At 37.0% G+C, this 15442-nt stretch overlaps 1 protein-coding gene across 1 annotated transcript in view; it reads left to right on the top strand.

The window, feature by feature from the left end:
• Window positions 1–3582: 3582 nt before the first annotated feature.
• The window catches only part of LOC114653448 (uncharacterized), a 28679-nt gene continuing 16819 nt past the window's right edge, over window positions 3583–15442 (top strand). The window contains exons 1-3 of the mRNA XM_028803787.2: window positions 3583–4098; window positions 5451–5566; window positions 10499–10643. Of these exons, the coding sequence (XP_028659620.2) occupies window positions 10621–10643 (23 nt within the window). The 5' untranslated portion in view covers window positions 3583–4098; window positions 5451–5566; window positions 10499–10620. The remainder of the gene's footprint in view (window positions 4099–5450; window positions 5567–10498; window positions 10644–15442) is intronic.

The following is a 15442-nucleotide window of genomic DNA, read 5'->3' as shown; positions in this document are numbered from 1 at the left end:
ACTGAGCTCCTCAATAAATAACAGCAGTTTTAGGTTTTTATTTTCTCTTAGTGTCAAGTCTTTTCTTCAGTATCTTTTGCTCTCTCCCTGAGTGCACTTAGGGAGAAGCCTTGTGGGTGTAGCCTTTACAGTGCAGTATTCCATTGCTAATCACTACACACTTTTTAACAGGTTGTCCACAGACATGTATTCTCATTTTAGAATCCCCATGAGACTTCAAGTTAGATTCAGGAAAGACAGATCCACCAGTAATCACATTTTCACATTTAAAAACTATACAAGAAAAATGCCATGAATACTATGCAACTTTGCATCAATTGTCTGTAGATTATAAACAGGCCTTTGACTATGTGAATAGAGGAGGCATAAAAAAGATATTAGAAGACTTTATAATACCAAAGAAGCTAGGAGACCTTATAGTCATAACACTACAAGAGAAATAAAGTAAAGTAAGAATGCAAGGTCAGCTGAAGAAAGATGTTCACATTAATTAAGGACTTCGGCATGGGGATTTTATGCCAGCAATGCTGTTTATTCTAAGCTTAGTGTAGTTAGGAAGTGAACCATAAATCCAGGTGACCATATTTATAATACAATGACATTGTGTTTAGCCTATGCCATTGAATTTGTTCTGACTGCTAGGAACCAAAATAGCCTGATAGAGAAGCTAGAGTGCTTGATAATGAATCTAAGAGACCAGGTCTGCAAGTCAATCAGGACAAGGCAAAATACATGATAAGTAAAAAGAGTAGGGTAAGATTTAGGGAGGTAGAGATATTGGTGTATGACAATAAAAATTTAGAGTGTATGAATTCAAACATTTATTATTATGTAATTTATAATGAAAACTATGAGATACATTCTGAAATTAAAGCAAGAATAGCTGTGGTGTATGTATATATAAAAATGCATAATTGACTCACTCACTCATTAACAAAAACATTATTTCCCATTTGGTTAAAAAGTTGAAATGTGACAGGATTTTACTTCTAGGGCAACAGGCATCCTTTAAGAAAGGACATTTCAATATATCAGTATTTAAAACTGTGAAACAGAAAAGCTAAATACAACAAAATCTCAAAACTGCTTTGAATGATTTGATTGAAGTTTGGTAATGTTATAGAAAAAAGAAAATTAGCCTACCAATTGTTTTTTATTTGTCGATATTTATCGGAAATAACACTGTAGCAAGTGGGTTATTCTTTGGCACCACATTCTTTTTTTGGCTTAGCCCTGTAAAGTGTTCACTCAGAGAAATGGGGCGAAAATGAACATCACAAGAGTGTCAGTGAACAACCTGTGGCTGTTATCCCAGAGGAAAATGGGGCTGGCGGTGAGTAAAGAAGACAAGGTGTCCTGCACAGGAATCAGAGACTCAGTGTTGTACCGGGTGGAAAATGAGCTGTGATGTCAATAAAGAAAACTTAAGTAAACCTCAAGCAGGATGTGCTTAGCACCCACACTAAACCTCTCTACTGCATGCCAGCTGCTTTGGCTGTCAGTGACTGTATGTGTTTTTTTCACTAGAAGCAAAAATTTAAACAGTAGTGAAACTCAGGAGTGAAGTACTGGACACTGTATATAGCTCAGTATTTATTTTCACCTGTTCTCTTCTGTACAGTCCTTACTTCTTTCCTGTTTTGAGCCTGACTCCTTCATGAAAAGTTCTTCCCACAAAAAGGTCACTACAATACAGAAGGAAAACCATACATAGTACCACCATTTACCCCTTTTCGCCCTCAAGAGTACCTGGACTTCTTACAAATTCCCCTCCACATTCCACTACGCACTCTTACCTGGGTTTATAGGGGAATCCCAACACCTGCCATCCAAAATGGTTTACATCTACATTTGTAACTGTTAACTTTAATTTACCACCACCACCAAACCCTCTTCCCCTCCCAAATAGAAGCCTCCAAAACATATTATCTTCAGTTTTTTTCCCCTTCAACCATTAAGCAAAACAACCCTAAAAATAAAAACATTCCATTCACTGCATGGGTCGCCTAAATGTGCATTCTGTAAACGTCATTACCATATGTAATAAGTTAAAGTAAAATACGTTTAGTGTTAGAAGTTTATCATCTGGCTATGGTATGGCACAAAACAGAAGTGTAATCATACAACTGATGAAAAACACTAAGATAAATGCTTGCGTTATCAGTGTAAAAAAATAAAATCTAAAACATCTAATAATAAGATGAATATGTGCTCAAAATTCACATTATTCTTACAAATTATTGTGTCATTTAAAAAGAATACCCTTTCCTGTAAAATTGTATTTTGCAATGACCATCAACAAACGTAAAGTCAGTCAGTAGGACAAACAGTAATTGATATGCACCGGAAATGTTCTACTCATGTGCAACTGTATATGACATATTCAAGAATAAGGACCTCCAGTCAAATAATAATATTAGTTAAAAAAAACTGTTGAAAACCCACAAATATATACAGAAAAGTAATAATTTGTCCCACAGGACTTCTGATACATCTGATTAGCTGACTGCACTATTACCGAGGGCCTATTCTTTGAAGAATTAACAAATAAAGCCGGGTAACACAACTAGTTACTATATAAACATACATAAATGCGTTGAACATTATAAATAAACGTGTACGGTATTCAAATAGCACTGTGTATCCTCACCGAACACATCTTATTTACATCTGCTGCCTTCTTCAGACACTTGAGGAAATTGACGGTTTGTTGATCTAACAGTACACTGTGCACAGGCAGAGATGGAGGGACTGACCAGTGATGGATGTTTATGATTACTTGTCTCAATGGTATTAATTTGCAAAAACGCAGACTCGCATGTATGCAGTACGTCGAGCTGTACATTGTTAAAATAAATGGCGCATGCCTTTTTGAATGAGGTAACATCTCCTAAATAGCTTCTGAAGTTTCTGATGGCGAGCATGAGAGACCAGTGGCAAGTTAATGTTGAAGTTTATTGTGGGTTGTCTTGAAAAACCTTCCAAATGTTAATATTCTCTAATCACTGTTATGCTGTGATTTCACAGTAACCACACAACTTCACTTTAATTGGAACCAATAAGTGTGTTTCTATTCTCAGTTTCACTAATTAAAACTAACTTAGCACTGACAAGTAAATATAACTGACACATTTAAGTCCCTACAGAGATGAAAATTCAAAATTATCACTATTTTTCAATTAGTTGGCCAGAACCAATCAAACGCCCTGTAAACATTTGCATGAGAGGGCCTAATCTGGCACAGGGCCGCTTTGTCAGCAGCCCTGCATTAAGGAGAACATAGCCATTGTGAGCTGCCATTTCGCGTAGTAAAACAAATTCTGTGACAGTGAATTGTGGCGGACTGGAGTTTCAGCTTTTAGTATTTGTTTTAATATTCTTCTTCCTATTAATGTTTACAATACTGCAGCTGATGGTTGTCAGTAGTTAAAAGTCTGATGCATAGCAATCCTCAGATATTAGTAACTCCAAAATACTGTTCAGTGACTTGAAAATATGCTGATAGCAGTTACTAGCAGCATGCCGTTACAAAAGCTGAGCAATAAACCGCTGCGCAGTGCGCAGGCGCATGCACAACAATTCATCCTCCTCTGGAGACTCTCCAAATCTTCGAAATATGTTGTTGCATTTGAGACGCTTTAAAGTAATGATCGGGAATATTCATGACTTATGGTGCACAAATCACTGTTTTAAGCAGAATCTTTTCTAATGAAATGAGTTAAAACACCACTTCTGCGCGACGCCTAACTTTGATGCACATGAGTGGGACATACCGGATCAGCATTCCAGATTGCTCGAACCCCCCGACCCCATAATACAACTTAACGCTTTTTGAGAGTAGTGAAAAACTGGAGAATCTCGGGGTCCAACGCAAAATGAAAATATCGGAGACGACAACAGAAGGGCGGACTGCGTGAAATAAAACAAACAGCCTCCGTTCATAAAAAAAAAACCTGTTTTGCAACAACAAATTGTTATAAAAGTAAGCTTGCATAAGACGCCCGCCCCGCTAGTAGTTGCATAAATAAGAGTTGGCGCAGAAGAGTGGTCTGGGTCTGCTAAACATCAGTCCGAATTTTGGAACTTCGTGAATGAAAGGTACCACTTTTTAAGTTTAATTGCTGCCTACATGCTTTCCTCGTCATAAAGTGCAACTCATTCAAAACTAGTAAAACGCTTGACCTTGTCGGTTTAGCGGATTATGCATATAAGCGTGCAGGGCGGCTTTCTTTCTTTCTTTTATATAACGCCATTTCTATCTATCTATCTATCTATCTATCTATCTATCTATCTATCTATCTATCTATCTATCTATCTATCTATTCAATAACAAGTGTACATATGCAGTGTAATTTCTGAATTTATTTGAAACAATATATTTTACGGTCATATTCATATGGCAAAATTTCTTAAAACTGAGGTAAACAGCGTCACAATCTTTTTCTATAATTGAAGAACCAGTGGATTTTATCTACAGTATCTAGTTATCTGTTATATCGCGCCTTTTATATTTAGATCTATCTGTCCATCTGTTTGTCTCACTGTATGACACAGAACAAGTCACTCAGCAATTCCCCTTCCACTTGCAGAAATTCAGGGACAAGTATACAAATATAATTTCTTAGAGACTTTGAATTAGTAAAATTTTAATTCATATGGTATTCCTGTAGAAGACTGTCTTGAAACTGAGTGAGAAGTGTCACTACAGTGTTAATTTAATGGAGTTATTGCATCACTAGATTTTCAAGTTTTATTAGTTATTGCTTCTAAACCATTATCACACACAACTTTGCCTTTCTTCTGTAATGTCTCTGCCCTTTATCTTTTATACTGTATCTGTAATCTTTACTTGCCTGACATCAAATTACACAAATTGCTTTTTTCTCAGTGTGTCCATGGAAAAAAAATATACTCTAGGTCTTGGATGCATCTGCAAAGGCAGGTCTCAAAGCAGGCATGATGTCCTTGCATCAGTAAGAATTTCCTGCATAAGTACATACAACTTAAGGATAAGTATTAACATGTTATCTCTTTATGAACTTATTGTCCATCATTTTAGTGTATGAAATGACGTGACATCTGTGTACGTGGATCTGAGGTTTCAGTTGCATGTAACAGAATGATAGAGTGAGATTTCTGGCAGCAAATCCTTACCACATTAATGGCAGACGAGATCTCTTTTTGTGACCCATGAAGATGCAAAAGATTAACCCTTCAGGTGTTTTAACTGATTAAATGCAGAGAGGCTTTTCTTGGAGTTCAAACTGTTTATCAGAAACACTTTACCCAAAGACACTGCCTAATAAGAACTGATTATTTTTTATTAAAGTAAATTAATAAAATGTTTTGCTTAAAATGAAGATAATGATGTAAGTGACTGCAGGAAAATTAAAAGTGACATAAACATGGAATAAATTAACTAGTAATAAATGTCTTTTTTATCCCTGTAGAAAAATAATAATGGCTAAGCAAGATTTTGGGAGAATTGCGATTATGCTTCTTGCATTTGTGATCTATATTATTATGCTTATCTTCAGTCAACTTTCAGCCTCAGGCATTTCAAATGGTAAGTAATTTTTACAAAGTGATGAATCATTTTTTTGTGTGTTGTATTACTAATGAAAAATTCTAAATTTAGAAACAAAAAGACGCAAACCCTGGGAAAAAGAAGTACCTTTTGGAAATTGTGAGCTGTTGATAATATTTTGTCACATAACGAGATTTTAAAATTGAAGAATACTGTTTGAGGCTGCCTGTACTGTGATAGGCTTTAGGGTTATTAAAATACTAAGACAAACCCATAGGTCAAATTCATGTTAAACATAAATCTAATTACATTTTGTCAAATCTAAAAGAAGACAAGTCACTTAGATTTTTTGCATTGATTCCCATTAATGCATTGTAACTTCCCATTAAACTACAAAACATGTTCTTTACATTTAGTTCCTTTATCAGTTCATCCATTTATAATCACAGATGAGAAACCATATAGATATGGTTAAAACACAATGTAGTCAATGTAGCGTTCATACAGAAAAACACACTATGCAGAATAGAACAGTAGCTTTCAGTATCATCATCATCATCATTGGTGAAAGCCATTTTCCAGGTTATCCTGATTTACCCTGGTTGGCTTGTTGCCCTGCAAATCATTTTCCTCCACTCTTTGTGGTCCTGAGTATCCTTTGAGGTAAGAATCATCCTTATCATATCTCTTCCAAACACCTTCTCTTTTAGCCTCCCTCTGGGTCTTATCCAATTCACCTCCATCCCACTGCACCTCTTAACCCAGTCATCCATCATCTTTCACTTAACACACCCAAACCACCTTAGTCTGTTTTTCTTCAGCACAACACCTGTTACGTCCACACCAATTCTTCCATTCAACTTGATATTCATTTGACCTGATCATTCTCATTTCCATACTTTCCAACTTTGCATCATGGTCTGCCTATGTAAATGTTTTCCTTCAGTACCAGAGAGTCTCCATTATTGACAGCACCGTCTCACTATGGCTGTCACAGTTTGCATTTGCGGACGTTTGGCTACTCTTCATACCACTAAATGTTTTATTAGCGTCCAACAACCTGTACATTGAAATGTCTCCCAACACCTGTACTGCACAGGCAGCATGGCCATGCATCGACCTCCTCATGCCTCTTGTGCCTTCACCTCAAACGATCACCTTGATCTTGAAACCCTTTTGGTTTCAAATTAGCTATTTCTGAATATTCTCCTTCAGTTTTACTTCATTACTTTGCTATCAATTTATACATAGTAATATACACTATATATCTATAGATTTTGTTGATCAAAAATTACACTCCATATGTCTTTGTACGTTTATTTAAAATTAGCTGATAATGTAAACGAAAAAAATACAATTCCAATAAGCTTATATTATATTTAATCTGGACTTGACTAAGTGGTTGTTTGTCTGTCACTGTACATTTTATATTGTCCATCATAACAAACGAATCTCACTAATTTTGGAGGAGTAAAACAAAGGAGTGATCGGTCTGTCAGTGGTTATTGCATAATCTTTATAAAGTTTATTTCAATGTTGAAGAGGAATAACTTGGAATACAAATGCCGTAACACCAGGCATCATGAGGAGATCATCTATCACACAGTCATAGATAGATAGATAGATAGATAGATAGATAGATAGATAGATAGATAGATAGATAGATAGATAGATAGATAGATAGATAGATAGATAGATACTTTATTAATCCCAGGGGGAAATTCACATATTCCAGCAGCAAAAATATTAAATTAAAGAGTAATAAAAAAAAAAAAAAATGCACATAAAAAAACAGACAATAACTTGAATAATGTTCAACGTTTACCCCCTCTGGTGGAATTGAAGAGTCGCATAGTTTGGGGGAGGAATGATCTTCTCAGTCTGTCAGTGGAGCAGGACAGTGACAGCAGTCTGTCACTGAAACTGCTCCTCTGTCTGGAGATGACACTGTTTAATGGATGTAGTGGATTCTCCATAATTGATAGGAGCCTGCTGAGTGCCCGTTGCTCTGCTACGGATGTCAGACCGTCCAGCTCTATGCCAACAATAGAGCCTGCCTTCCTCACCAGTTTGTCAGGCGTGAGGCATCCTTCTTCTTAATGCTGCCTCCCCAGCACACCACTGCGTAGAAGAGGGCACTCTCCACAACCATCTGATAGAACATCTGCAGCATCTTACTGCAGATGTTGAAGGATGCCAGTCTTCTAAGGAAGTACAGGCGGCTCTGTCCTTTCTTGCACAGAGAATCAGTATTGGCAGTCCAGTCTAATTTATCGTCCAGCTGCACTCCTAGGTATTTATAGGTCTGCACCCTCTGCACACAGTCACCTCTGATGATCACGGGGTCCATGAGGGGCCTGGGTCTCCTAAAATCCACCACCAGTTCCTTGGTTTTGCTGGTGTTCAGTTGTAGGTGGTTTAAGTCGCACCATTTAACAAAGTCTTTGATGAGGTTTCTATACTCCTCCTCCTGCCCACTCCTGATGCAGCCCACGATAGCAGTGTCGTCAGCAAACTTTTGCACGTGGCAGGACTCTGAGTTATATTGGAAGTCCGATGTATATAGGCTGAATAGGACCGGAGAAAGTACAGTCCCCTGCGGCGCTCCTGTGTTGCTGACCACAATGTCAAATCTGCAATTCCCGAGACGCACATACTGAGGTCTGTTTGTAAGATAGTCCACGATCCATGCCACCAGGTATGACTCTACTCCCATCTCTGTCAGCTTGTCCCTAAGGAGCAGAGGTTGGATGGTGTTGAAGGCGCTAGAGAAGTCTAGAAACATAATTCTTACAGCACCACTGCCTCTGTCCAAGTGGGAGAGGGATCGATGTAGCATATAGATGATGGCATCTTCCGTTCCCACCTTCTCCTGGTATGCGAACTGCAGAGGGTCGAGGGCGTGTTGGACCTGTGGCCTCAGGTGGTGAAGCAGCAGCCGCTCCATAGTCTTCATCACATGTGATGTTAGAGCGACAGGCCGGAAGTCATTCAGCTCACCAGGATGTGATACCTTTGGGACTGGGGTGATGCAAGATGTTTTCCAAAGCCTTGGGACTTTCCCCTGTTCCAGGCTCAGGTTGAAGATGCGCTGTAGAGGACCCCCCAGCTCTGATGCACAGACCTTCAGCAGTCGTGGCGATACTCCATCTGGACCTGCTGCTTTGCTGGCACGAAGTTTCCTCAGCTCTCTGCTCACTTGCGCTGCTGTAATTGTGGGTGGGGATGTCTCTCCTATGTTGGTATCAGCAGAAAGATGTGTAGAGAGTGCAGTAATCCGAGGTGAGAGTGGGTTAGGGTGGTCAAACCTGTTAAAGAAGATGTTCATTTCGTTTGCTCTCTTCACGCCTCTCTCGATGGTGGCACCCTGCTTCGAGCTGCAGCCAGTGATGATCTTCATCCCATCCCACACTTCCTTCATGCTGTTGTTCTGCAACTTCTGCTCCAGCTTTCTCCTGTACTGCTCCTTCGCCGCCCTGAGCTGGACTCGGAGTTCCTTCTGCACACGCTTGAGCTCATGCTGATCACCGTCTTTAAAGGCCCTTTTCTTCTGGTTCAAAAGGCCCTTGATGTCACTTGTAATCCATGGCTTGTTGTTAGCATAGCAGCGTACTGTTCTTACTGGAACTAAAGTGTCCATACAGAAGTTGATGTAGTCAGTAGTGCAGTCAACAACCTCCTCAATGTTCATCTATTGTGTGGTCCTATTTTAAGTTCAGAAAGCATAGCTTAATTAAAATGTCAGCAGTACCACACACAGACACATGACATTGAAAAGAGAAAGGCAATTATTTTTAACTGCCAGTCTAAACAATTGAAACATTTACTGTATTAAAAAAAAAGGAATAGCCTTAACAGCAACTCAAACAAGAGTATTCTATGTTAAAAGTGACTTCAGCTGTGATTTAAATGTTGACACCATTGAGGAGAAATTTCTTATATTTGTCAAAATGATCATTCCAGAGTTTGGGGGTACTTTTGTTAGACCTATTAACTTTGGAGCCCTTTGGTTCTAAAAAGCAGATATTGCATGTTACTAATTCATAATGGACATGATTACTGGTTTACTATAGAAATTAACAATTCATATGGTCATACTTCAACAACTTACAGTTAAATGTGAATCTAGAGAAATGCATTTAGACTGGATAAGAAATCAAAACAGCTACAGAAAAACCAATGCAAAACCCTACAAAGAACACATTCTACCCCAAATCCAAACCGGGGGGACCAAAATATTTGATGCTGTGATAATTTCCACTATATCGCTGTCTCACCAATATCTGTCATAATTTAAGTATTTAACATCTGTATTGTCATGATTATGTTTGAGCATTTTATAATATATTCAAAGCAGTAAATATACATTTCTAAAAACTGTTAACAGAAATAGAAATTTTGTAATCGGTTACAGGAATTTGTAATAACTACCCATATTTAAAAACTGAATTACAAATAATTTTTGAGGAAAATACTGTACTGCTAATCAACCTGATATTTTTACATTGGACCATATAAACATCCCATGCAGACATGATTTATACACAGGTCAGTATCTCTTAAACCTCGCTGTTTGGTAAGACCTGTGGGCATCTCTTACATTAACAAGGACATCATTCCAGAGTTTGTAGACCCCATAGCGTAACACTCTAATTGCCACTTCTTGCTTGTTCGTAGAGGACAGTCAGTGTTAAGTTATAACACAGCTGTTCAAAACATTTTATTATACTGAAGCAAATATCTGACTGCATGTTGAATATTAATTTTACCACTGTAGTATTTTAGTAGTCTGTGTTTTAAGTTAGGGATCCCAAAAATACACTAACTTTCATTAAAAAAATTGTATAATTCAGTAAAAAACAGACACAAATTTTGTTTTATTTTTATAGAAAAAATTTACTTACCCCTGCATGTCAGTACTCCTTTTGTACAGTAATACTTAACATCACTTGCTCTGCTTCTGCATTTCAGGCATTTTTTTGCAGACAATTGGTAATGTGTCAGACAAGTATGCTACAGATGTTACACCAGCTGAATGGGCATTTTCTATTTGGGGAGTCATTTTTGCCTGGTAGATTCTGTGGTTCATCTACATGTTCACTGGTTTTTGTAGAAGGTAAAATTAATGTTTTATTTCAGAAAATGCATAATGAAATTATAGTTTGACATATTTATAGTGTGCTCAATTAATTGTGAGTTTATTCACTTATCCAGTTGTGAATTTTTGAGGCCATTTTTGAAATGAGATCATTTAATTTTTCTGCTTTAAGGTCCAACTCATAAGTTTGGAAGTGAACATTTTTTTTGGTCAAATAAATGTACTTGATTGGTTTAGTTGAGCACAATGAGCAATGTTGTAATACATCAGACTAATGGTACTGGACACGTCTGCTCTATCTAATAATAATAATAATAATACATTTTATTTGAAGCGCCTTTCAAAAAACTCAAGGTCACTGTACAATCAGGTTAAAAAATAAACATTCAATGACTAGAAAATTTAAAATCCAAATAAAACATCAGATAAAACACCAATAACAGTTACAGTGAATAAGCAATTTTGAACAGATAAGTTTTAAGATTAGCCTGAAATTGGTTAAGGGTAGTCATATTCCTAAGATAAGCAGGTAATGAGTTCCATAAGGAAGGTGCCGATCTGCTAAATGCTCGATATCCCATCGTAAAAAGACGTGCTGGTGGATTATTTAAGTTGATGGTAGAAGAGGATCTGAGCATACGAGAGGGTTTAATGACTTGTAGGAGCTGTGAGAGATATGTGGGGGCAAGATTATGAATGGCCTTATATGTAAGGACTAAAATTTTGTAGTTGACCCTAAACTTTATTGGCAGCCAATGAAGCTGCTGAATAACGGGTGTAATGTGATCAGAATAGGGTGTTTTAGTAATTATACGAGCAGCCGAATTTTGAACAAGTTGAAGTTTATGTAGTAATTTTTGGGGCAGACCAAAGAGAAGTGAGTTGCAATAGTCCAGGCGGCAGGTGACCAAACTGTTGACTAAAATGGCAGTAGAGTGATTTGACAAAAATGGACGCAAGCAATTAATGTTTCGCAGGTGAAAGTAAGCTGCTCGAGTAACAGAACTGATGTGAGACTGGAAAGACAACGTGCTGTCCAGGATCACACCAAGGCTTTTTATCTGATCTGTACAGGTAACAGATGTGTTGTCTATTAATACTGAGATCTTCGATGCCTTCGCTATTGCAGATTTCGTGCTCATAAGAAGCACCTCAGTTTTATTGGAGTTCAACTGCAAGAAGTTAGAAGATAACCAAGACTTGATCTCAGCAAGGCAATCAGTAAGTGAGGATGGTGGAAGCGATGCAGATGGTGAAGTTGAAATATATAACTGGGTGTCATCAGTGTAACAATGAAAGTTTATCTTCCATTTACGAAAAATGACACCCAAAGGAAGCAGATAAATGATAAACAGCAGGGGGCCAAGGACAGAACCCTGAGGAACCCCAGATACTACAGGAGTGGGAGTGGAGGTACATGTATCCAGCTGAATGAATTGAGTTCTGTCTGTAAGATATGACTTAAACCAAGTTAACGGAATGTGAGAAATACCTAGTGCAGATAGCCTTTTTAGTAGGGTGAATTCAATTTGCAATTTAATTTTTGTGAGACACTTTACAATAAACAAAATTCCACACAAAATAAGCCCCTAGGGTACCACAGTCATTTGAATAAAGTCATGTGAAAATCTCCTGAAACAAACTGGCCTCTAGGCTACTCCCCTGGGGATTTTTTAGTTAAATGTATAGAAATACAATATTGATGGTTTTGGTTTGTCTGTAACTAGTGATGATACATTTGTTTTGATGTCCTGTTCCAAGGTCAGGAAGGATAACTTTAATAAAATATAAGCAACTTCATGTGCCACTTTTCCACACCAATAAAGAAGTATAATGGGGCAGATGTAGCAACAACCTAACACAAATATCCTCAATCATTAATACTGTATTAGTATTATGAACTTAACTACTATTACTGTAAGTGTTCAGTTTTGATTTAAATGGTAAGACATGAGGGCATCTCTTACATTAACAGGTACATCATTCCAGAGTTTGTAGACTCTGTAGTTTAACACACTTCATTCTACAGCAGTGTGTATAGTGTATACTACTTTTACCAAGTTTATTAGGTAATTCTCAACATATAATTAAAAAGACCCCAAAGAGCAAATTGCTGGGAGTGTTCATGCTATGAACATTTAATGTGTAGCTAATAACAACAGGCATTATTGTGCCTTCCTGTACAGTTTTTCCTAACAGTTATTAACAGTACTATATCAGTTACCTATTTGTGCATTGTTTATATATGTGAAGTTTGCATATTCTCCCTGTGTCTACACAGATTTTTCTTTCAGTTTTCTACAAATATCCAATCAATGTGCATGTTAGGTTGATTGGCAACTGATGTAAGTAAGTGCAAATAGTTCATAAATGTACCGTGCAGTAGACTAGTGCCCCATTTGGTGTTTCCCATTTCTGCCCAATACTTATGGTACAGACAAAAGCTCTCAGTAACCCAGAACTGGATTAGCTGGGAACTCATCTGTTAATCGATGGACTCCAACATTACACTTTTAGTGACCATGCCAAATTTCATTTAGTTAGTAAAAATTGGCAGACACTTTAAATATTTTTAAATAGTTTTTATATTATAAAATATGTTTCCCCATTTCCAGAAAAATAAAAAATAACACCTTTATAATCAAACATTCTGGGATAAAATATGTGACATGTTATTTTTAGTTGCAGAGTTGTGCAAAGCCAAACATTTCTATTTGTTTCTGTGTTTCATATATAAAGTTCAAAATGGGCTTAACAACACTGGTTTTAAAGTGGATGTTATGATAAAATGTAGTATAGTAATCTGAACCATATAGTCTTTAGCACTCCAAGTGCAGTGGTGGATTTTAAGTGTGTTGATTTATTACACATGTGTAAGTTACAGCTGAATTTGTTATCATCTTTGTGAGGTAGATAAATAAGATCATATTCTGTTCATTTGGGTGAAGTGTCCTTTAATAAGAGTAGGGAGTCATAACAGGCTTGAAAATGTGTACAAGCCCAGAAAGATACCATAGAAGTGGCATAGTGTAAGAGGGATATGTGGCTTACAATAATAACCTCATTAGTCTTTATTTGCTGCACGATTCTGTTACTGCTTCTTTAGTTTGCATTCCAGCACGATTTCAATCCAGCAAGCTAAAGTATGGAACTATATGACAAACCTCACTTGAACATAGCTTTACATTTATTTAATATCAAAAGGCTGTACATTTGCCCCGATCCCTTAGCTTTACTGATGTGAAGACTGAAATCAACACAAATTGTGTTAAACCCATTTTCACTTCTAATAATATCTTGTAGCCAGAAAAAAAAAAAAAAAAAAAAAACTTTTTTGGATTTTTTATGGATATACATATTTGCAGAGGTGGGCTCTGGTCAAGATAAATGGTAAAATTGATAACTTCAGGTGTCATTTTTTGGCACAAAACCAGCTGTTCCCTACCAAAAAGATTAAGTCAAATAACAATTTTACTTTTTTATATGGACAAAGATTCACAGCACAACCAGCTAACTCAGCCAATTAATTTGGTAAGAAAAACATCTTTTTTTCTGAAATGGCTCAGTCATAGCCCAAACATCAATCCTATAAAAAATAAGTGCATTTACCTAAAAAGACTTGCAAACAGGAGTGAGGCTTGCAGTTTGTGAGGGCTTGAACCCCTGAACAAAAAGAGAGATACTTGCAAAAGCAGATGCGGTGAGTTGACAAAGGTCTTTGCCATTCAACTCACTACTGTTATCAAAATAAAAATTGTAATTATAAGGTATTAGTTAAATGGTGTGCATTCTCATATAACCAGAAATTAAAATGTTTACATTTTTTCAGTATTTTTCTTAAAGTGCTCCATTTTGTTTTCCTATATACAATACAATTTATTTTTGTATAGCTCAAAATCACACAAGAAGTGCCACAATGGTGTTTAACAGGCCCTGCCTCTTGACAGCCCCCCAGCCTTGACTCTCTAAGAAGACAATAATAATAATAATAATAAATTTTATTTATATTGCACTTTATATTTTAGCAATCCCAAAGGAAAAACCCCCAAAAAAAACCTTGTAGGGAAAAATGGAAGAAACCTTGGGTTGGGCGTGCAGTGGGTGTCAAAAGAAGGGGGTCAATACAATACAATACACAGAACAGAACAAATCCTCAATACAGTATAAAAATAAAAATTTTAGAAGTACGAAGCAGAATTTAACAGTAGATGATATCACATGATAAGATTTGGATATGTTTAGAGTCCTGGAGACCTCATCCATCAAGCTGCCTCCCCCATTTGGCCATTCCACGGCTGAAACAGCACTGGGCCAGCCAATCCGATGAAAGGACCCCTCCTTCCCACGATTCGCGCGATCCTCCATCAGGGATGACTTTACCTTAGGCAGGCAAAACAACTTGGCAGGTGGGCCGTGGCACCAAGTGCCACATTTGAGTATCAAGAAGAGAAACAGAATAGGTGAGGGTTAGTATCCAATTATAATTATCATGTTACTTAAGTTTTAGTGCTAATGACTAACAACAGAGATGCAGTCTGTACAGTAAATCGGCAGCTCTAGTCAGGATATGCCAATATAAATATTGGTGCTTACAAGATCTTATTAAAGATGAAGAAGTCTGCTTTGATTTATTTTGATTTTATACTCATTTTCAACAAAATCTGACATTGCAGTAAGATGTGTAAACTTTTGATGTTGGCTGTGTGTTAGACTGAGCTACCTTTCTTCTAGATATTGGTGAATTATATATTATGTTCAGGATGGGGGGATTTTGGGGAAACTGACATGCTTACACATAATTTTTCAGTAGTTTGCTT

Source organism: Erpetoichthys calabaricus, chromosome 6 (assembly GCF_900747795.2).
Source record: "Erpetoichthys calabaricus chromosome 6, fErpCal1.3, whole genome shotgun sequence".
In the NCBI taxonomy this organism is placed as follows: Eukaryota; Metazoa; Chordata; class Cladistia; order Polypteriformes; family Polypteridae; genus Erpetoichthys; species Erpetoichthys calabaricus.
Note: the sequence above shows the minus strand (reverse complement) of the source record. Positions and strands in the feature narration are given on the sequence as shown.